General features: G+C 37.5%; 1 protein-coding gene across 1 annotated transcript in view; it reads left to right on the top strand.

The window, feature by feature from the left end:
• The window catches only part of parn (poly(A)-specific ribonuclease (deadenylation nuclease)), a 131,763-nt gene that overhangs the window by 47,212 nt on the left and 59,950 nt on the right, over positions 1-24,601 (top strand). The window contains exons 13-19 of the mRNA XM_060840529.1: positions 1,077-1,154; positions 2,261-2,304; positions 2,492-2,534; positions 4,154-4,229; positions 5,926-6,036; positions 7,304-7,373; positions 23,775-23,830. Coding sequence (XP_060696512.1) covers positions 1,077-1,154; positions 2,261-2,304; positions 2,492-2,534; positions 4,154-4,229; positions 5,926-6,036; positions 7,304-7,373; positions 23,775-23,830 — 478 coding nt within the window. The remainder of the gene's footprint in view (positions 1-1,076; positions 1,155-2,260; positions 2,305-2,491; positions 2,535-4,153; positions 4,230-5,925; positions 6,037-7,303; positions 7,374-23,774; positions 23,831-24,601) is intronic.

Below are 24,601 nucleotides of genomic sequence, written 5' to 3'. Positions count from 1 at the left end.
GGATTTTTAAGCTGTCAGATGTTACACAACATAACTTCTATCTGTGACTCTGTAATACTCTTGTCTATAATTTTTTGTTTTTAGTGCTTCTGTAATATTACTGGAACAAATCCAGTGGTTTGTGCACATATCACTTCAGCTGTCACTGTCCTTTCCCACCAACTCCCTTCTGCATCACAATGGTTCTTTATCTTATTCACTGTACCTAATTTCTGCTTTTTCCTCTACTTTTGAGATGAATTTCCTTTCTAACAGCATTGGGCTGTCCCAAAACTCCCAAGGATAGCGACATTTCAAGAAGACTGCTTGCTACCACCTTCAGGGCATTTTGGCCTAGCCAGTGATAGCTGTGCCTATATTCCCTAATAAACCTCATACAAAGGATAGATGAAGGACCAAATTGTGACCACTGTAGTCCGGCACAGGGCATAATCTCTAACAAGGATGGAAAAATGTGGTTTTTTTTTTTAAAAACTCAGATTTCTGCTTTGAAAAGCTTGACTGCATGTTCAAAAGATCAATTATTGGGATTTATTTATGTCAGTGGAAGACTTAGATAACTTCTGTTATTGCACAAATTAGATCTGTTTGAGGATTTTTCCCTAACCCAATGAAGTTTCATATTCATTCATTTTGGAATCTGAACACAACACTTAATGTATGAGAAGCTCATCTATTGCAGAACATTGATAAGAATTGTGTTCAGTCTGTTTATACTCTGCATTTGTATTCAAGTTTGAATGGCAAATGCTGAGGCAAGAGGTGTTCAGTGCAAAGCAACTTCTAAGTGCATTTGCCCAAGCTGATCTTCTAAACTACAAGGTAATATTATTATCTTTTAGATAAGTCAAAAAGTAGTTTACTTGATTGACCACACACACACACACACACACACACACACACACACACACACACACACACACACACACACACACACACACACACACACACAAATATATGGGGAGTCCCGGAAGAATGATGACTTGTTGCATGGACTGTTATTGTGGACAATGTAATATATGTATACTGCAGGTCATAACTTGTCCTTTACTAAAATGAAGTAATTTTTTTTCTAGGGTAAACTGGTTGTTGGACATAACATGCTGCTTGATGTCATGCATACAATTCATCAGTTTTTCTGTTCATTACCCAATGCAAGTATTTATCTACTTAAATTGAGCTTGATTTTATTATGGTTTATGCTAGGGCTCAATTATAAGTGCTCACAAACCTTGAATGCTATTTTTGAAGGTTCATTTCTGTAAGAACAGCTCTATTGTACGTATTGCTAAGAATTATTTTGTGGAAAGATAAGTTAAGAGTGTAGAGTAAGAAATAATAAATTCAAGGAGCAAATCACATGATGATAACATTTAGTATGTTGGTGTCTAGGAGTAATTAAGTCTTGCTACACTTGTATAAAGCCTGGGTGAGACTGCACCTAGATTATGTAGTTTCAGCTTCCTTGCCTCCAGAAAGATACGCTTGCCAATGAAGAGTGCAACAAAGGATCACCTAGATTGATCCCTGGCATGGTGGCTAAAGGACAGTTTGAGGTGACTGGGTGTACATTAATTGAGGAGAACGAAAGGTGATATTATTTACAGAATACAAAATTCTTCTAGGCTCAACAGGACAACTGTAGAAAGGATGTTTTCTTTCATCTAAATGGGTCTAGAATTACAGCACAGAGCCTCCGAATAAAAGGTGTGCCTTTCCTCATGAGGAATCCTTTCATTTGGAGGATGTGAACCTTTGGAATTCTGTACTCCTGGAGAGCTGTGGTAACTCAGACACAGTCAATATTCAAGATGGAAGTCAATAAATTTCTACATAGTAAAAATAAGTAACGACCAGTTTCCTTGTCGTAAAACTATTTTCCTTCGATGTCTGGGAGCAGGCAACTGGTAATTCAGGGGTGATCATTGATGTCCCTTGATCCTGCTAGTAGTTGTGGGAAGGGGAGATGAGTGTTGCCTGAGAGTTTAGTGGTAATGAACTCTTGACCCAATTTCTCAATCCATTAGCTCCATTGCCTTTTGGATTGTAGCAACCACTCATGGCAAAGGAGCAAAGAGAAAAAGCTTAGCAGTGTGGATGGATCGCCAACAAAACCAGCTTACCTGGTGTGATGACAAAATTTTAAAACTACTTACTATATTTTGGTAGCCTGTCTGAATAAAACTTTCAGGGACTGGGTGGTATGCATTTTGTTTTCTTCCTTGAATTAAATGTTCAAATATTTATTTTTTCAAAATAGGAGTTGAATGAATTTAAAGAAGTTACAACAAGTGTTTTTACAAGGTAAGTTGAACGTAGTTGCGTTTCCTCTAAACTTGAATACTAAACGCATAGGGGAGAGATGGAATGACCAAATTTGGAAAATTAATTTGTAGTTTTGAGAAGAAAATTATCTCAAACGGTATGGAGATTCCTACCTTGATTCCTCACATTCTGATGTAATTATATGTCTTTTCTTTTTTGTACAAAGGCTTCTTGATACAAAACTCATGGCAAGCACGCATCCTTTTAAGGTAAACTGGTTGTGTTTTATTGAACATACTTACCATTCTTTAAACTGTGAAGGTACTGTCCTGCTAAGACCATATTTGCTGGCATTAGTCATCCAAGAGCTAATGTAAAGCCACGTGGTTTGTTATTACATTACTCTTGTGTCTGTACCAACTTGGAAAATTGCCAGCACAGACATGCTGTTGGACCACATTTCCAGTATTGTATAAAAGAAAATTAAACAGGAGTGTCAATGCCATAAAAACCCGTCGCCACATCTTGCTCTGATTTCTCTAGTTGTGACTGTCGGTAAAGATTATCCAAATTGAGTTGTTGTTCTTTTTAATAAAATAACAATAAAGACTATAATCAAAGAATAAAAGTAGTTATGTATTGATTCAAGGAAAAACTTGTTTTGATCTTTCTTTTGGAATGAAACTAGTTTGTGAAATCAAATGAAGTTTTATGAATTGTTTCCTTCATTGCCGACAATTTTAGATTTAAAACCTGTTATGTTGAAAGTTGCACAGTCGTTTACTAAGAATTTATTTCTGAAAGTGATGCTCATGTGATATTCTGAGTAAGTACTTAGAGTAAGTTTTTTACTGGCTGCATGGTTTCTCAGTTTAGTCACTAGATGGAGTGTTGGCATCAGGAAAATGATTGTCTTTTTTTATTTCTCATACTCTTGTTGGATGATAAATGAATTAAGCAGTATAACTGTACCATTTGGGGGAGGTTCAGTTTAGAATAATGCGAGAATTCATCAGATCTCGTTGAACATTTGAATGCACTTGTGTAATAACATCACCTGTGCATGTGTCATTGATACTAACAGGTCTTTGATATTGGTGCATCAGAAGGACAACACAAGTGGAGGCTCTGCACATGTGCAGCCATCTTTAATGACAGCAGCAATTTATGGCATTTTGAATGCAGTTCTGTTGATGCAAATAGAAAGATTGAGGTTTCAAAACTGATCCACAGATCAGTCCATTTACAGAATGTTGTTTAAAGGATATGCCATTATGAGCTTTCACATTTCTTTTTAAAAAGGTTGCTCTAAACTTAAATAGCAACATTTTGCCTGGAATATTTGTCAAAAACTTTGAAGTCTGGCACCATGTTATTAGACTGCAGTTTCTTTGGAATGCCATTTCCTCTCCGTTTTTGAGAGGTGGATGTTAACTTATAACAGCCATTTGCTGAAGGAGATAAGTCTTTATTCAATTTTTTGATTTTATTCTCCTTACGATACTTACCTAGCCCCATTTCAATAAACGTGTTTCCCTCATTTTTCATTGAAAATCATCTGCACCTCTCATTTTAGAGGTCTCAGCACATTTCCTAATAAGATTGGCGCTAATGATATTGCTGCTTTTCAGTCCGATTTATTCTTGATTGAGTTGACCACTAAGTGGTATGCAAACAGTGTGGGCAGATCCAAGTCTTAAAAATATACCATCTTCCCTTTTTTCTTGTAGGGAATTTCCTCTTGGAGTTTAGGAATTAACTGTGTTATGAAATCTACAATACAGGCATTCAGAGGCCTTCATAATACTGAACTACTAGTTATAATCATTTCAGATAAAACTATACGGTTGTTTCCCTCAGAAATTTGAGATTCCTATTTTTCTTATAGGAACTGATAATGAACACACCTCTTGCCGAGCTGGAAAAGCGATTAAAAGAGGCACCTTTCAGACCTCCCAAAGTTGGTAAGGGGAACACTTGATGAGTAGTCTTCATAAAGCTTGTTCCTTCATGAACCACCACAAGTGTACTTTTGCACACTGAATTTTAATATAACGAAAAGACAAATTTCAATCTACTGGAGTGGGAATGGAAGATTATCAACTTGTGCTTGTTTCAACTTAGAGCCCTGAGAAAGGGTCACTGGATCTGAAACGTTAACTCTGATTCCTCTCCACAGATGCTGCTGGACGTGCTGAGCTTTGCCAGCAACTGCTGTTGTTGTTTCAGATTATCAACTTGTCAGTGCATAGTGTCTGGAGAAAAACAATTAGTGCTGTCAAATAATATGCTGATTACATCTTGGCAGGGAAGTGAAGCAAGGGCCCTTCCAATCTCACTTTTTTTTTAATGGCTGCTTTATATTTCAATCCACTTATCTTTTTTGTAAATCAAATGTAGATGCCGTCATAAAGGAAACTTGTTTTCTGAAATCTGAAACTTCATGAAGAAAAATATTCAATGCCAATTAGTAGGAAGTGTAAACTACTGATTTTGTTTTTGTTGTTATTCAGCAACCTAGACACACACTTTCCTGTACTTAAGTTTACAGACAAATTTTCAGGTTTGTATTTCTTGTGGAACAATTAGCAATTTAACATATGGGAAAGTATTCGTGAAAGAAAAATGTGGTATATCCTTGTTTCAAGTAACTTGGGATAAGTCTGTGCATCAGGCACCTGAGTTGTAAAATATACATGAAATCTTTCAATATTTTGAGTTATTAGCCTGGAAGCCAAAACTTAAACTTATAATACAAGAAATAGCTAATTCCTCCATCAAATAGCAATTGAAACTACGTAGCCTTATGTCTAACTTGCCCAGGTACAGGGCAAGACCATTGGCACAGTTTTTGAAGACATTTGAAAGCAACTCCCTAACATGGGATATAGGCTATCCTTCCATGGACCAAAGTAAAATAGATATTTTGCATTTTATTTTGGACTAGAACGTTTGTGGATCAAGTAATGAGGATGAACTAAATGCAGAATCATGTCACGAGTCATTATAATCCATTTATTACATGTTGGCTTATCATTTAGCATTGCCTTGCTCCCTTTTCTTGGGTAAACATTCCACCGTCATTGGTTTGCATTGCTGTGCAGATATCAACTGAACAGTTACGTTGACTATGTATGACAGAGTTCAAATCTTTTTCAGTATACCAGGTGAATGAGGTCTCTTTTTGGCTATGTTGTAGGTTGTCTTTCTGTTGTCATTGTTAATGTTGACATTCTCAATTTCCACATCCCAACCTATATTAACTGCAATGTGGTCATAATCTATTATAAACATTTATCTTCAGTGTTCAAACTTTGGCTTGTCCAAGCTGTTAATGTTTAACATCAGAACAGAATATATTAGGTTTATCAACTCTCAATATCATAATACGAAGTGTAGTTTCAAAACCTGGAACAGATGTTTTTGATTGTTTGCTTTAAATTTGGTTACGAAACTGCCCATTTCCAGTTTAGATAATTTGTCAGTGCATAATTTAGGAAATGGCGAGAAATGAATATTCGTCACTCTCCATGTAAGATGAGAAAAGTTAACATTTCATTTACAGAATTTTTTTTTAGAATGGGATTTGCTTCATAACTGTTTAATACAACAAAAAAAAGTCATCCTATTGGGATCTGAACTTTTACTTGTCTTTTGCAGAAAGTGCAGAGGGTTTTCCAAGCTATAATACTGCCTCGGAACAATTACATGAAGCTGGTTACGATGCATATATAACCGGCTTGTGTTTCATCTCAATGGCAAATCATCTAGGTATGGATGTTGGAAGAGATTGTGTTTAAAACTGGTTTTTGAACACCAGAATGATTGTGGGTTTGAGATCCAAAATTGCTGAAATCTAAATCTCAGAATTTGTCTCCTGATGCCTATTTGGCTAGAAATTGTAAAGAAATTTTAATATTGCTCCTACAGTTCAAGGGGAAGGCAAAGAGCAGAGAGAAATTGCACTTTTAATTATGTAAATATAGACTATGTGGCAGATAGTTTCCTAAGTTTTTTTTGTAAATGTGTTCATCCTGTGACTTGCTAATATTGTAAGAAATAGCTGATTTGCAATTCAATCAAGGAGGTTGGCTACCTGTGGTATACGATGATATGTAATTATATTTGGGGTGTAGGTTTGCTCACTGAGCTGTAGGTTTGATATCCTGACATTTCATTATCTGACTAGGTAACATCATCAGTGGTGACCTCCAAGTGAAGCGAAGCTGTTGTCTCCTGCTTTCTATTTATATTGTAATTATGTGTATGCACACAGTTATGTTTTGAACTGTGGTGTGAAATATTTAATTGAAATGTCTCACATTGATTAGATGTAGAAAGTTCTCAATTTACAGATCATGGTGTGAAGTCTGCTTATTTTAAGTGTTAAAAGGTATATGATTCCTTTTGCTTCCAATCTAGATTATCTAGCTAGCTGACCAATTTGAATAATCTAGAATAGTTTTACGTGGTACAGTAATAAATCTGTTTAATTATTATAATACACTTAAATTTCCTTTGTAATACTAATGTGTGATTTTAGTTTTATCCAAAGTACATTTCTATTTCTGATCTTTTTTAATTCTGTGGTTCTGAAGTGACGCAAAGCTTTGATATGACACACACTTAGTGTTGTGGAAAAGAAATGTTGTGGGGAGAGGCGGGAGACATATCCTAAACCTAGGCCCAAGGATTTAAATGCAGGCGAGTATTAGAAGACTTGACAATTGCTGACTTTCTACCTCAGCAAACTTAGGAAAAAGATGTTTCATGTTATAAGTCTTGAGTCATTACAGGGACTTGTTATTGTCAGTTTTTATTTTGAATGCTTTCATTGGAGCAGTTGCTACATGGAGGAAATGAATGTTTATTAGTCATGAAAACTACCTCTGAGTCAGTGTAGCCCATTTATTTTCTTTGGCAGTTCTGCTTTTGCTAACTACTTTTAAGATGTTTTAAAGTGGAATAAATGTATTACAATTTTAGTGGTTGTATTTTAAAGCAGATTTTCTTTTCCTTTTTTGTTTTAAAAAATTAGGTTCATTCCTTAGCCCTCCAAAAGTTTTTGTTCCTGCCAAATCTAAACTGGTTGAACCTTTTATTAACAAGTAAGTCTTCTTATTATAACTTTGCTTATTTCAACATTTTGTGTTGTATTAATGGCAGATGTGGCCAAAACAGCAATTTTTCTGGGATATTAATGCAACATAATTGCTATTTTCTTTCAGGCTACTTGTGGTTCTTGCAGATTTGGAACGATGGTGGGAACAGGTCGTAGTCAGTACTCAGTGCTGCTGTGGAATAGCAGGGAGCCTTACTTTGGGGAGACATGAAGTGAAACTACTAATGCATTGTTGGGGCATGTGAGGCATGCAGAATCTGATTGATTGATTGTTTTAAGGAGCAGGTGTGCAAAATGACTATACTGCAGTTTTGTTTTGTTTTACTTGGGTGTTAATGGTCTATGTTAGTTGAGGAAAACAGCACAGGTCAATTTTTCTGTTTTGTAGCCAAGTACAGGCTTTCCAGATTTAACCCTTGTGGATAATGGCAGTGTATGCGGGCATTGTACAACTTTCTAGCTTTGAAATCAGAAGGTCATGTGTGGAAGTCTCAATCTAGGACTTGACTGCAAAAATTGTGGCTGACTCTCCAGTGTATGCAGAGAACATGTTGCACTTCCTGGTGCCTTTTTTTTTGAAGGCCACAGAAAAGTTTGGATCTCATTTCCCATCCCGGATGGATGTGAGAGAAAAAACAAATGTACTTTGGAGAAGACCAGGATTATTCCCAGTAGCCGGCCAATATTTGTCCCTCAATTGTGAAGAAACAATTCTAAGCTTTTTAATTTTATATTTGGTATTTGTGTACCAAGAAAAGGGACCAGGTTCTAGTTTCATTTCGAAGAGAACTTGGGAGCTTGGGCTGAGGGGTTTGGAGGCTTGTTAATTTTTCCAAGGTTGTTTGTTCCATGAAGTGAAGAGATGAGGGTTAGTTGGTTTGTGGAAGAAAGAAGGTAAAAAACTGCAGGAACCCACTGACCCAAATAAATCTGGAAGAGAGTCAGTCACTCAGTGAATGTCTGTGTCAGAGTGGATGCAGAAATGCTAAATTCTCTACTAAGAATCTTAGAAGGCTGCTAGAAACTGAGCTCACAGGACTGCACTTCTGATACAATGTCATCGGACTCGAAGTAATAACTCTGCTTTCTCCCCAAATGTGCTGTTAGACCGACTGAATTTTGCCAGCATATGGGCGGCACGGTGGCACAGTGGTTAGCACTGCTGCCTCACAGCGCCTGTAGACCCGGGTTCAATTCCCGACTCAGGCGACTGACTGTGTGGAGTTTGCACGTTCTCCCCGTGTCAGCGTGGGTTTCCTCCGGGTGCTCCGGTTTCCTCCCACAGTCACAAAGACGTGCGGGTCAGGTGAATTGGCCAAGCTAAATTGCCCATAGTGTTAGGTAAAAAGGGGTAAATGTAGGGGTATGGGTGGGTTGCGCTTCGGCGGGTCGGTGTGGACTTGTTGGGCCGAAGGGCCTGTTTCCACACTGTAAGTCTAATCTAAGTCTAATCTAATCTAATCTCCAGCATCTGCTGTTTTGTTTAATTTCATTTGTTCTGAAGTTGGGTTTTTAATTGGCAGTTTATATGAAATATCTCAGTAAGAGTATCAGCTGAAGACCAAGCATCCAGGGAATGTGCAGGAATGTCCTGAAGGAAACCAGTTGCATTTGTGTCAGACTGAGAAGCTTTGGTGTGGAGATGCTGGTCTTTGCTTGTGTTTGGTGGTTTGTAAGGGTATTGCTAGGGTAAAAGAAATGGTTTGAATTCTATTGTGATTATATATAATGAAAACTTCCAACTTTTTTTGTCTTGTTAAATAAGGCTCATTTTTCTTGGTTTAAGAATTGTTTCTTTTGCATTAAATGAGAGTACATTAGTACATACATAATATGTTTTGATGTTCATAGCTTGAAAAGAAATGAAGTTGCATTGTAACACTCATTTTCACTCTTGGATCTGACTTGGCAAGTATTAACGCCAGCTAGAGTCTTAACACATTCAGTATTACTGTAAAAGATTACTTGGTCATTATCACATTTGTGGAAATTTGTCTTCAAGTTGACTGTTTATACATGACAATACTACATGAACAGTGCTTTGAACTCTTTGGTCATGTAATACACGACATAAATGCAAATCTTCTATTTTTAAGTTTGCAGCACAAATTATTGTAAATGATGTCTGGATCTATTCCATTCTATTGTCCATTTAATATTCAGTGGAGATAATGGCCTAGTGGTATTATTACTGGACTATTAATCCAGGTAAAGTCCTGGGACCCAGGTTTGAATCCCTTCATCGCAGAAGCTTGAATTTGAATTCAGTAAAAATCTGATGACCTTTGCCAGTTTGTTGGAATAATCCATCAGGTTCACTAATGTCGTTTTTGAGGGAAGGAAACTGCTGTCCTTAAGTGGTATGATCTACGTGTGATGTTGGACCCACCGCAATGTAGTTGACTCTTAGCTGCTATCAGGGACAATTTGCGATTGGCATTTGTTTTTGAATGGTGACTTCATAATTACTAGTCCAAATTGTACATCTATGAAAACTGACCAAGCTGTTATATTCTTTTTAATCTATTGAAATCAATCCAAAAATCATTTGGAATGTCAAATGCAATGCAGTACAATAGTTTATCATCTGACCTCCATTGAATTGTATCCCTTGAAAATTGCTTTAAATGTTCTGTTTAATAGCATACAAAAGAAATTATTATAGTTCAACCAGATGGCCTGGAGGAGGACAGAGTGGTCTGAAGTTGTTTAATGTGTATGATCTGTTACCCATTAACTTTTAAATTGTTGTGTTTTTCGCCATCTTTTTTTCTCTTCCCTTCATTTCATGATTATATGCTCCTTTTAATGCTCCCTTACAAGCATTGTACAAGACAGTAGTAATTTCTGATTTGTGTTCCATACCCAGATACTATTGGGTGATGTGAATCTGTGTGGCCTAAAGTGAACTTTTCGGTTCATAATTTCAACCACTAAGTCATGCCGAATGTAGGCTTTTTTTCAGTCAGCATTCAAACTTGTCCTACTTGAATTGTCATTGAAGTGTAAATTTAAACTGAGAGTACATGACGAAAATCTTTAATAATGGGTTGACAGTAAGTTGTCAACAAGAGCAAGAGGAATTTTGTTGGATTAAACCATAGCTTTCTATTCTGTGAAAATCGCAGAGTAGTACACCTTCTGTTAAAGGAATGTTGTGTTGGAAAAATTTATTTCTGTAGAATTCGTAGTCGGCCTTACATGCACTAAAGGAAATGAAGGATGGTGGTGCATGGCTGTGGGTTATAGTTGACCAAGTAAAACGTATATTCCAAAAAAATGCAAAAATAATCACTCAAATACCTATGAGTGCTGACAAGTATGACAGGGTGGTTCTTAAAATTCTCTACCGATTTAAGGTGAGGTTGCATAACTCTTGATTTTAATGGTTACCTTGGAGTTAGCTGTCCTATGGTAGCATTGTGTGCTACAGCAAGAATGGGGTGGTGATGGTCATCTGCTGTTCAGTGAATTTTGATTCTGGGTGGTGTGCATACTGCGTCTGGAATGAATGCTAGATTCCTTTTGCTGATTCGCAACGCGTTACTCTTTGTTGTGTTTGAGCCCCTCCTCAAGATTTATCAGCTGTGGTTAAGTTGGTTAAAGTGTTTTGTCAGAAGCTTGTTGGCTCTCCAGAAGATGTGTGTTTTTGAAGGTGCCACTTTTTATATGTTACTAAACCAAGGCCTTGCCTGAATGGAAAGGTCCCATTGCATAAGGCAGGGGATTTATTCCTAGTGTCCTAACCAATATTTATCACAAAAGCGGATTATCAAGACATTATCCCATTGCTGTTTCTAGGAATATGCTGTGCACAAATTGGCTGTTGCATGTCTTGGCATGCTGACCGTGACTATACTTGGAAAGTATAAAATCCTGTTTTGAAACAGACTCCAGACTATAGTACAGAACCAAGGCAATCCTGAGTTCTCCAACCACTTGCTGAGCTCTTTGAAGTGGTTCTGCAGAGAAATGCAGCATCAACGAATGTATCAAAATACAAATGTGTATAGTGGATGAAAGTAACTTTTTAAAGATTGCCAGTAAGACTGTATACGTAATCATGGGTGACGAGCAATGATGTAGTGAAGGACTGGCCACAGAAGGGCAGGCAGCTTTTTTTAAAAAGCAGGCAAGTTTTTCTTTTTTATGGTAAGTCTTATCAAGTATATTATGACTGAGACATATGTCACTTAGACTGCTTATGTCAGACTTTTATGCATGCATGTAATGTTTTCTTCACCCATATTCACACACTACTCGGAAACCCAAGTTGATTATTAATGGTATTTTCACAAATTATTTCAGCAGTAATTCATGACATGCATATAGTGTATCATACACAATATGAATATCTTTTTTTAAACTGCTTAAGGTATTCGAAGCAATTAGCCATTTTCAAAGCCAGTGAAGAGATTTGATTTTAGAGATGCAGTTAATGTGGCAGTAAGGTAGAATACACTGGACCACACCATGTATTCCAATTTAATTGTCAGAGCAAGTGAGTAAGTATTTTGTTTCCACTGTCATTATCCGATCATTTTAATCTGGCGCAGTGGATTTGTGCAGTTAATGCTTTGCTTTATATTCGGTTGCTTCTGTCTGAGGGGAATGACCATCCTGATTATTGGGCCATATTTGCTTCCTTCAAATTTGTTTTTAAACTTTTTTCAAATGCTAATTCTGTGTTCATTGCAACCCTATTTGTTTCCCGAAGTCATACCAGGTATGTGTTTTGGATAAGGTGGCTGAGGGTTTTTCACTCTACTAAGTAATCTGTGATCAAATTTGCGATGATTATCACTGGTTAGAATCTTTTGAATTTGGAAAAACATATACCTTGGAAATCAATAATAGAGTCATAAAAGCTACTGCTGCTGCGTTCTTACTCAATTAGTTAATACTGGCATGATATCCAAGATTAAAGTAAGAAGGTGCTAATTATTATGAAAGGAAGATGGTATGGTATTTATTCCTACATGTTCTCACATGGATGCCTTGTAACTAGATGAAGTTTCCAGTTATATAATTCCCTTAATTAATAATTACTGGAAATATATTTTGCCTCATCCTGCCTGTAGGCCTTCATGTTGTTTGAGATTTTAAAGTTGTATATTTTAGTTTTATCTTAACATTTGGCTGCTACTGAAATGGCTGTGGATATTAGTGTGGATGGGGATAAGGGGAACATTTAGTAAATATCAGTGTGAACTATGCAGACCTAACAATGGTACTGGTGGCCAATGGCACATGATTGTTTTAATAATTGTCCTCTCATGTAGCTTTCAATCACAAATTGCAAAATGGAAAAAGATGTGGAGTGGAACAATATTTTTATTTGCTTATATCTCTGCCAGACTCTCTTTTTTTTAAAAATTTTTATTTAAAGAGAATATTTTATTCCCACCAGTCATAGAGTCATAGAGATGTACAACATAGAAACAGACCCTTCAGTCCAACCTATCCATGCTGACCAGATATCCCAACCCAATCTAGTCCCACCTGGCCCATATCCCTCCAAACCTTCCTATTCATATACCCATCCAAATGCCTTTTAAATGTTGCAATTGAACCAGCCTTCACCACTTCCTGCAGCAGCTCATTCCATACACGTATCACCCTCTGTATGAAAAAGTTGCCCCTTCGGTCTCTTTTTATATCTTTTCCCCTCTCGCCCTAAACCTATGCCATCTAGTTCTGAATTCCCCGACCCCAGGGAAAAGACTTTGTCTATTTACCCTATACATGCCAGTCATAATTTTGTAAACCTCCAGTAAGGTCACCCCACAGCCTCCGACACTCAGGGGAAAACATCCCCAGCATGTTCAGTCTCTCCTTTTATAGCTCAAATCCTCCAACCCTGGCAACATCCTTGTAAATCTTTTCTGAACCCTTTTAAGTTTCACAACATCCTTCCGATAGGAAGGAGACCAGAATTGCACGCAATATACCAAAAGTGGTCTAGCCAATGTCCTGTACAACTGCATCATGACCTCCCAACTCCTGTACTCAATATTCTGATGAATAAAGGAAAGCATACCAAACGCTGCCTTCACTATCCTATCTACCTGTGACTCCACTTTCAAGAAGCTATGAACCTGCACTCCAAGGTCTCTTTATTCAGCAACACTCCCTAGGACCTTACCAGTGAGTGTATAAGTCCTGCTAAGGTTTGCTTTCCCAAAATGCAGCAACTTGCATTCATCTGAATTAAACTCCATCTGCCACTTCTCAGCCCATTGACCCATCTGATCAAGATCCTGTTGTAATTGGAGGTAACCTTCACTGTCCACTACACCTCCAATTTTGGTGTCATCTGCAAACTTACTAACTATACCTCTTATACTTGCATCCAAATCATTTATGTAAATGACAAGAAGTAGAGGGCCCATCACCAATCCTTGTGGCACTCCACTGGTCACAGGCCTCCAGTCTGAAAAACAACCTTCCTCCACCACTCTGTCTTCTACCTTTTGAGCCAGTTCTGTATCCAAATGGCAAGTTCTCTCTTTTATTCCGTGAGATCTAACCTTGTAAACCAGTTTCCCATGGGGAACCTTGTCGAATGCCTTACTGAAGTCCATATAGATCTCATCTCCCACTCTGCCCTCATCAATCCTCTTTGTTACTTCAAAGAACTCAACATTGAAAAGAATAGAGGTTGCTGTTAGTGGTTTTCATCTTCATTGACTAAATTAAATTAGACTGAAAACGTAGGCTTCTGATTGAAGATTTTTTTAATCAGGTACACAAAGATGGTTTTGTTCAACCCTTTTCTCTTCCAGTCTAGTCTTTCTCCTTACTTTCACATCCTATGCTCAAAGCAGTGATGAATTTGAATTGTGTTGTCAATGTTGTTTGATAACTCAACTCAAATGGGTAGTAGCTTGTTCAAACCATTAAACATAGGAGCAGGAGTAGGCCATTCAGCCCCTGAAGCCATTTCCTCCATTCAGTGAGATCATAGCTGGTCTGTGGCTTAAATCTACATACTTGCCTTTGGCCCATATCTCTCTTAATACCTTTTGCATGACAAAATTTAACTATCTCACATTTAAATATAACTTGATTCTGCATCCACTGCCATTTGTGGAAAAATGTTCTAAACATCTACCACTCTTTGTGTAGCTGTGCTATTTAACCTAACTCTTGAACGGTCTGGCCCTAGCTTTCAGTCTATTGCCCTTAATTCTAGAAACCCCAACCAGTGGAAATAATTTATCTCGTCTTTATCTGCACTCTCTTATACTGTTAATATCTTGAAGACTTCAATCAAATCAACCCTTGTCTGTTCTAGAGAAAATTGATCAGGATATTTCAACCAAACACATACTTGGCAGTAGGTGAATTTGTATTTTATTACAACAATCATTTGAATAACTGGTGTGAGCAGGAACTCCAGTTAATGAAGGGATTTTAAGAGTTTGAAACATCTAAAAAGTGCATCGCCAAATCTCTTTCCAAATCTTAAGCATGGTACCACTTAGCAGAACAGGGGCGTAGGATGGATGGGAACCCTCACACCCATTGTCCTAACTTGGAATTATATCACTGTTTCTTCACTGACAATGGGTCAAAATCATAATATTCTCCTACTAACAGCAATATGAGTGTGCCTATACCACATGGACTATGATGATTTGAAGAAGGCAGCTTACCACCACCTTCCCAAGATAACTGGAGATGAACAGTAAATTCTGATCTTACCAGTGATGCTCATCCTATGAAAAATTTTAAATTCTTTCTATTTTCCAGCATGCCTTCCAGTCATCAAAGACCACTCTCACCCCATTAATGCTCTCTTCCAATCTCTTCCATCAGACAGAAGATACATAAGCATGAGCACATACACCAACAGGTTCAAGAACAACTACTTCCCTGATATTATTAGACTGCTGAATGGACCTCTCTAATTTCAAATCATGTTGTCCTTACTTTGCATACCTCCTGTGCAGCCGTGACATTGTATGCTTCACTCTGTCTGTATAAGCACCTTATGATCTGTATGACCTTGTTGGTATGATTTGCCTGTGCTGCTCACAAAACAAAGCTTTTCACTTTGCTTTCGCTTCAATCAAATCAAAGTTTCTGCTTCTAATTTTTCATATATATGTTGTGCCTTTGCCAACTTGGAAAACTTACCATGTTATGTATATAGTTGGGGATGCTGCCCCTTTGAGAACTGATCCAAGTGGCATAGAGGGACAGAACTTGGGTCCAGTTTAGAACTGGCTGAAGAGGTTTGAACCTGGCTAATAAAGTGTTCATGTTTGGATTTATCATTTGTATACTTGGTATATAGTTCCTGGTTCAAAAAATTGCAATATTGACTAAATGTTTGAAACATTTTCATTTCAAATTGGCCTATGATGTTGAATTGTGTTTTTCACAAAGTATACTTGTGAAGTGCAGGTAGTGAATATTGTGTTATCATACTAGAGCACACAATGAATAGGACGAATGGTATGAACAATATTAGAAGACTATTTTCTAAGCTGCCAACTCCAGAGAAACTTATGACTAGTTCTAACTTCTGTTTTGTGTTATGTATTGGTGTTTCAATTTGTTGATGTGCCAAAATGCTTTATTTGGAACTGCAGAATGTACTTGTTAATGCCTTCAGTTTCAATTAAGATGGCAACTTAGTTTTAGCGTCCTTGATGTAATATCCCAGCTGATGGTAATACTGTCGACAGTATTACCGAAAAAGCACAGCAGGTCAGGCAGCATCCAAACAGCAGGAGAATCTGGGGAAGTCCAATCCCTATCTTCCAACCCCACCCCCCCACCCTGCAATCATCTTATTCCACTGACTCTTTCAAGTTCTCACTCTGGCATGTTGAGACAATTTTTTTTTTGGTACTTTCCAGTTTTATTTGCCTGATCCCCTATTCTCTGTTCTGGCAACTTGGAAAATTTCTAAGCAAACTCTTTCAACCAGAAGACTTCACAAACTGAAACCTATCTGCTAGGATGGATCTTCTCCCAAACTGAACTGAACACTAAATTGGTGGCCCTGGCCTGGTCCAGTCTATTGTAAATTCAGCAGTGTAAATAAATCAACGTTAATTTCAGTTATCCTGTCCAATACATGATTGAAATGTGTGCTTTCTTGAAACTAATCTATTTAGGTCACTGTTACAAATGTTTGACATTTTTAAAGAATCAGTTAACATTCACAGTGCTATAACCAAAATCATCTGCCTTTATTTTAAAAATCTGAATTATAGAATTGAAGCATTTATTTTATACATCTTAATTGCAATATTTATATTCTTAGACCATCTACCCCAAGGAGTTGCTGACTAGTTTCTGCATAAATTGTGACTTTCCTCTTTATCAAAGCAATTTGTATGATCAGCTTTTCTAACTAGGAACTTGGGGAAAAAAATCACTATGGCAATGTATTAATAATTAGTAGAGTATCTTAGAATAGGAAAATGATATGAAGAACTGTGGATACTGGAAATCTGAAACAAAATTTCAAATTGCTGGAGAAGCTCAGCAGGTCTGGCATTATCTGCTGAGAGGAAACAGTTAGCATTTCGAATCTAAAGCACTGGACTCAGCATTAATTCTGCTTTCTCTCCCAGAGCCAGAGTTTCTTCAGCAATTTCTCGTTCCAGTCACAGAATAGTCTCTGCCACGACGGTTTCTTGATTTTCAGTGTGCCCCAGTTGTTGTTTGGTCATTCAACACTTAATGAATTACATTGCAACATGGTGGCAATGTTAAATTAAATGCCTCCTGGTGATTGTAAGTTAATCCTCCACTTCATAGAAGGGAAAAAAACCTAATGTCTTATCATTTTAAAGAATTGAATAATGCCTGGAAAATGGAAGCACAGTCAATAAATTCTTCCAGCTTCTACAATGAGAAATGTATTTATTTTTAATTCCTGGAAATAAAAAGCCATAACATTTAATTACAGTAAAATAGATTAGATTCCCTACAGTATGGAATCAGAGCATTTGACCCTACAAGTCCACACCGACCCTCTGAAGAGTAACCCACCCAGACCCATTGCACTACCATATATTTACTCCTGACCAATGCACCTAACACTATGGGCAATTTAGCATGGCCAATTCACCTGACCTGTACATCTTTGGATTGTGGAAGGAAACCGGAGGACCCGGAGGAAGCCCGTGCAGACGTGGGGAAGAATGTGCAAACTTGACATAGACGGTCACCCGAGGCAGGAATTGAATCTGGGTCCCTGGTGCTGTGAGGCAACAGTGCTAAACCACTGAGCCACCATGCTGCCTTAGGTTACATTTGTCTGGATATTGTTTTTCTCTTTCCTGTAGCTTCTGCTTCCCCCTGATATCACTGAATGCAATATGTGCCCAAATGCAGAAAACAGTTCCAGCACACTTGCTTAATGTATTCAGTTGCTATTCAGGATATAGTTTCGTTTTTTGTTTTGCATTTTAACACATGCACCATCATAAGTAATCAGCCTGTAGTTTGAGCTTCAGGCTGCATGGGTGTTTTAAGAACAACTTGATTAGATCGTTCTATGAAGAAGTACTTGCATATCAATGGAAGTATGGCACTCGTGCCACCATACCCACTATGCATGGTTTGAAAGTAGAAAAGAATGTTGTCTATTTGTACAATTCAAGAAAGTCTAATAGGCACGCTAATTCACTTTTTGATTGAACATAGAACAGTACAGCACAGAACAGGCCCTTCAGCCCATGATGTTGTGCCGACCACTGGTCCTCCTGTATACACCCTCAAATTTCTGTGACCATTTCATGTCCAGGAATCTCTTAAATGTCCCCAATGACCCTGCCTCTGCAACTGCTGCAGGCAACGCATTCCATGCTCTCGCAACTCTGTGTAAAGAACCCGCCTCTGACATCCCCTCTATACTTTCCTCCAACCAGCTTAAAACTATGACCCCTCGTGTTAGTCATTTCTGCCCTGGGAAATAGTCTCTGGCTATCAAGAAGTTATCTTGAAAAAAGAAAATTCTCCTAGCTTTTTTAGAATTAAAATACGCTGTTTCCTATCTCTTGCTTCTGGAATTGGTAAGTGGAGTCTTCATTCTAGTACTTAAAGGATCTTTTAAACAAAAAAGTGCGAACAGTTAACCTATTAATCTCAAGCTGAATAAAATTTGAGTTCCTGTCAGATGATACAGACTCAAAATGTCAACTAAGGCTAGATAAGTGAATGGCTATCCATAGCATGAGTTTAAACTTTGTTTTGAATGTACGGTTGGTTGTGTCAAGTATTTTAACAGTTAATTTCATTACTTGACCTTTAGTCTTCAGCTCGAGTTGGGTTTGAGATTCATGAGACAATGGTAGTCTCTGTAATGTATTTAATAGCTTTGTTATCTATTCCTGTAAATATGTAACTTGTTTCATTTTTTAAAAAATAAGTAAATTTTCAAACTCTGACTTCAGCTAATTGCTCAAGTTTGTGTAATTCCACTTAGGGTTTGGGGAAAAATCAGATTCTATTCACTTTTAAGAGTACAGAGAGGTCGTAGGGTGTCAGTGGGACACCGTTGTTTGACTGCCTCCATGATGCCAAATGGGTCACTCTGAAGCAGACCGAACCATTGTAACTACTGACCTGCTTGGGTTTGGTTATCTTCTTAAGAAACTGACTTATTTCGTAATTTTTATCCCATGATTTGAAATGAATTTTGATTTGGCTCTGATCTTTGTTTAGATCAGATCAATATTTAATGTGAAGGCTGCTGAGGGGCAAATTTGTCTCTTGGAAAAGATTTGTTTTTCATGTGAGTAGGGTACTTATTGCGGTCTTTGACAGCTTCCCACTCTCCAACATATGTTCCATTTGTTGTCTTTACACTTGTGCAACTTTGGTCTCCTACTTGACCCTGGTTTTCATTACTGAACCAATCTGCCTTTAGCTGCCCAAGTTTTGAATTTGCTCTGGAAAACAGAATATCTCTCTCTAGCTCTAGTTTTCCTCCATTTTATGATGCACCTTTTAAAGCTTACGACTTCAAGCTTTTGGTGACTAAAATTATCTTTTATAGCTTTGTCAATCTTTGTTTGAGTATCTTCCTGTGAAGAATTTGAACCATTTTAATAAGGTAAGAATACTCCATGAATGCAAGTTGCTGCTGCTGTAATAATGGAAATTGTGCCTTGAAACTGAAGTGCCCTGTGAGTTTTGAATAAATCTAAATTCTTGTTACAATTCTTCCTCCTCCTCATTTTTGGTGACTATCGACAAGAATTATGTACTCTTTTATTTGTGTTTGACTGTAAATTTATTTTATTGACTGACTGGGAGACTTGGATAATGCAAATACATAGCTATAATTTTTCTTTTAAAAATCCTCATCTCTTAATTCCTTACATATCTGAGGAGGAGAATTTTTTTAAACCAGTCTCTGGAATGCTACTTTTAATAAAGTATTTCGACCAAGTAATAATTAACATTACTTACTTAATGATAATTACTTAATAAGTAAGTCGTGGATTATCCCAAATGATGCTGATTTGTTTTTCTTTTACTCATTCATTGGATATGGATGTTGCTGGACCAGTATTTATTTTCCGTCCTTAAGACCATAAGATCTAAGAGCAGAATTAAGCCATAGAGTCATAGAGATGTACAGCATGGAAACAATCCCTTCGGTCCAACATTTGGCCCATCAAGTCTGCTCTGCCATTTGATCATTGCTGATAGGTTTATTAACCCCAATCTCCTGCTGCCTTCCTGTAAACCATAATCCCCTTAAGACCATAATAATCCAAAGGCCAATCAAGAGTTGATCACATTGCTATGGGTCTGGAGTCCACTGTAAACCAGACCAAGTAAGGATGGCAGATTTCCTTCCATAAATGACGAGTAAATCAAATGCAATTTTTTTTTTGTTTTAATGACAGCCATCAGTGGTCTCATGGTCTTCGTTAGCTTTTCATTTCAAATTTATCTTGAATTCAAATTTCTTGATCTGCCATAGTGGGAACCTCGGTTTCTGGATTAGTGACGTTGTCATTTCGCTTCCTCCGCCTGCAGAGGCTATTCTGAACAAAAGCTGTTGGTATGAAGGTGGATGTTTAGCTCTGTTTGCTGAGAGGAGAAAGAAAAAGCAATTGAGCTATGGACTGCTGCTTCTCTGTCAGGCCTCTCTCTCTCCCTCCCTCAAAATGCAATAGTCTTATCCCTATTGGGGCTGTGTGACTTTTCTCTGAAAATTCTCCAGACTGAGACTCCATCTGAGCTAGCTTGCAGGTGCAGTATTGCTGCTGTTGTACCCAGTACCTTTTTCCTTAAGTGCCCTTTGCTGAAATGTTCAGTCTCTATTTGAGTCCACCTAATCTTTCTTTGTGAAATATTGTTTACATCAAATTGCTTCATAACAATATGATGACTTATGGAGTCTTTTTTTTTATTTGTCAGGTTACTGGGTATTTGCCCATCTGAGCAGTAAAATGAAGAGAAGAGCAATCTAATTTTTTCCTGATCTTGTCAGGAAACTCAAAGCCTCTTCTGCTTTGGTCAAAGGATGCAAGGGTTTTGGATCGTAGAAAGTAGTTTTTTTATCATTTTTAGAATCTAAAAATATTCAAATGTTCATACCAGTCCAAAACTGAAAAGTGATCATTACCGCAAGTTAGCCATGGAAGGGGATTGATCCTTGAACCTTTGTGACATTGGAAGAAAGATTTTTAAGAAAGGGTTTTTTAAAATCTAAACAAAGGTCCTAGTGAAAAGCAGCACCTGAGTTTTTACTGTATTAACACTGCCGCTCCATTATATAAAAAATAGATGGAGGATATAACCTCACACTTGAATTTGAACTTCTCTGGTGTTTTCAGTGCCTTGCATTAGTTTCTCTCCTTTGACTTATTGATGTGCAACAAAGTAACTGATGTTGAGTAACTAATATAGGTTATCAAGTTCTGAAATCTAGTGGTGAATAAAACCTGTTAAGTAAATGATCCCATTTTATTGAGGTAGTTGAGCAAATCCCTACTTGATGTATATTATGCTTATTTGCCAGGTCTTATGTTCCAAGAGTTGGGTGTGGTTGTGCTAGCTGTAGCAGAAATCTTTAATATTAGTCATAAATATGAAACTAATTTGCCTAGTATAGGGAGACTTTGAAAATGTGAGATTTCCTATTGTCAAGTCCACAAAAATTAGCTTGTTTATTTTGATTTTGCACCATTTCAAGTGATTTTTGAAGTTACACAAATTAACAAATTTCGTACCAGATTTTGAAACTTTACCGATGGTGAGGGAAGATGCTGACTTTTTTTGTCTGAGGATCATATAGTTGACTTAACTGTCAAGTTTGTCATATAGTAGTCTTGAAGATTCCATTGCAGTATGAAAATGTGAGTTTTTAAAAAAATTGTCCAGATGGAGAGGACACTATAGTTTCTACTGTAGTTCTAGGATATGCTTAGTGGTATGTGAGGGTACGTTATCTGACACCAATGTGGTTTACATTTTCCTAATGTATTTTATGTTTTATAGCAGGTATGTGTATGTGACAGAAAATTAATACAGTACTGTTCCCTACCACTTGCACTGTCCCTGCTTATCTGAGTAAGCTTTGTATTTTGAGCTATTGTCCCCAGGCATTTTTGCATAACCTCAATAGAATTGCATGGGTCCTTTTTTGGAAGTTGACTTCTTCTTTCTGCTGTTTTTTCAAATTATTAGTGTTATAATCTCTTCATGTTTAAAGGAACATCATGCAGCCCCACTATGTGCTGTCATCACAACTCCTTTTGTGGTCTCAAGTCCTACAGGTCAATTGTACAGTAATACCCAAGCTAAATGGAAGTATGGCTGCTGAATACTCAAGCTTTCAACACGACAGCATATCAAACTATCCAGACTGTGTCCATGCATGCACTTTTAGTTTCTCTTCTTCTCCTCCCCGTGATTTGGACAATGAGAGCGAGAAGAAGGAAATGGTAGCTTAGTCATACCAGACCATAAGATGTAGGAGCATAAATAGGTCATTCACCCCATTGAGTCTCCTGTGCCATTCAGTATAAAATTCAACTTCACTTTCCTGCCTTTTCTCCATAACCCTTGATTCCCTTGCTAATTAAAAATATATCTCAGACATAAATATGCTTATTAACCCAGCCGATGACAGCTGTCAATGGTAAAGAATTCCACAGACTCCGTACACTGTAAGAGAAGAAATTCCACCTCATCTGTGTTTTAAAGGGTGACCTTTACCCTGACATTATGCCCTCTGATCTAAGAATCTTTCCCACAAGCAGCAGCTACTTTTTTCATATCTGCCCTGTCAAATCCCTTAAGAATCTTTGTTTCAAAAGATCATCTCTCATTCTTCTAAATTTTAAAGAGTACAGGTTTAATCTACTCAACATCGCCTCATTAGACAGTCCTCCAGATCCTGGTGTTAGCCCAGTGAACCTTTTCTGGACTGCCTGCAATGCCAAAATAGCTCCCCTTAAATAAAGGGCTGAAAATTGTTCACAATATTCCATCTGTGGTCTAACTAGTGCCTTGTATAGTTTCAGCAAAACTACTTCTCTACTCCATTCCATTTGAAATAATACTCAACAATCCATTTGCCTTCCCTATTGTCTGTTGAACTTGGATGCTGTTTGTGATTCATGGGTGTGACTGGGTTAGTAATTGATAAAGTTGAAAGCTACTCTCAATAAACAGATTATGGAGCTATCATTGATTATGTTGAAGACTCATCAGGAATTCCTGATGAAGGGCTTATGTCTGAAACTTTGACTCTCCTGCTCCTCAGAATCTGTCTGACCTGCTGTGCTTTTCCAGCGCCACACTTTTCTCTACTCTGATCTCCAGCATCTGCCGTTGTCACTCTTTCCTTTTTAATTAGGGAAGGAAAAATCCTATTCTAACCTGATCTGCCCCAGACCCACAACAATTTGGTTGTTTTTAAACTGTCTTCTAAGGTGGCCTTCAACCAGAACATTAAAAATGTTGAATCAAATGTGCAACTCCAGTTCAAGAAAGTGACTCACTACCATCTTCTCAAAGTCAATTAGGAATGGAAAAAGGCTGTTCGCCTTTTCAATGACTACCTGCACCCAATGAAAGACCTAAAAGAAAATGGGGTGAAAGTGGATGGAGATTTATTTAGTATTTTGTATCTGCTTACACCAGACTTGGCAGATAGTGACCGAATTGTGTTGACATTAACTGGCCTGAATGGGACGATACTACTAGTTTTTGTTTCTTGCTTCTCGGAAGAATATGATCAGTTTGTTGTTATCCCTTATAAATTTTTAAGAATGTTTCTTCACTATTACTTCCCTTCATCCTGTAAACTCTATTCAAATAAAATGTAACTTCTGTAGTCAGAAATGGATTTGATGAGATTTATATCTTAGTGTGTGTTTTTGTTTTTTGTTTACAGGCTGTTTCTAATGAGAGTCATTGACATTCCATATCTGAATTTGAGTGGGCCAGATTGTAAGTAAGGACTTGAACTAAAATGTATAAGTGTGCATATTGACATGCCCTTGAAAGGAACTGCCAAATAATGTTAAGTGCATTTTTCAAGGGAGTCCATAGGACATTAGAGTGCAAATTGGGCCATTCAGCCCATTGAATCTGCTCTGCCATTCAGTCATGGCTGATATGTTTCTTAACCCCATTCTCCCATTTTCTCCCTGTAACCCTTGGATCCCCTTGATACTCTAGGACCTACCTATCTCGGTCTTAAATACACTGAATGACCTGGCCTCCACAGCCTTCTGTGGTAATTATTTTAATTTATTAAAATAATTCTGTACTAAAATCAAGCTCCACTTGGGCAGTTTTATGTTTCCTGTTTGATGTGTTCCAACCTTTGCAGTATACTTGTACTTTGAACAGAGTTGCTAATTTTCAAATGTTTGCTGTTACTACCCAAAGTTGGCTAATTTTAAAAGCTGTCATGTGGTTGCAATGATGAATATAATCATGCCTAAGAAACTAAGAACCTTAAACATTTGCTTCAAGTGTGGCATATTCATTGCCTACAAAAGTGTAGTAGAACCCTTTTGAAAATCACAGTAGCAAGTGCAAATGTGGTGTCAGCCTGTACATTTCCAACAAAACCTATCCCAAGAATTTACTGTCAAATGCAACAGGCACTGAAGCAATTACGAGAAGGCTCTGGTATGAGAAAAATCAAGTACTCTGTGGTGGTCATGTGTTTTTTTTTCTGAAGTGTGCAGCATTTCTTTTGGCTATTTTCTG

Source organism: Hemiscyllium ocellatum, chromosome 20 (assembly GCF_020745735.1).
Source record: "Hemiscyllium ocellatum isolate sHemOce1 chromosome 20, sHemOce1.pat.X.cur, whole genome shotgun sequence".
Lineage (NCBI taxonomy): Eukaryota > Metazoa > Chordata > Chondrichthyes > Orectolobiformes > Hemiscylliidae > Hemiscyllium > Hemiscyllium ocellatum.
This window is presented reverse-complemented; position numbering and strand designations above follow the sequence as displayed.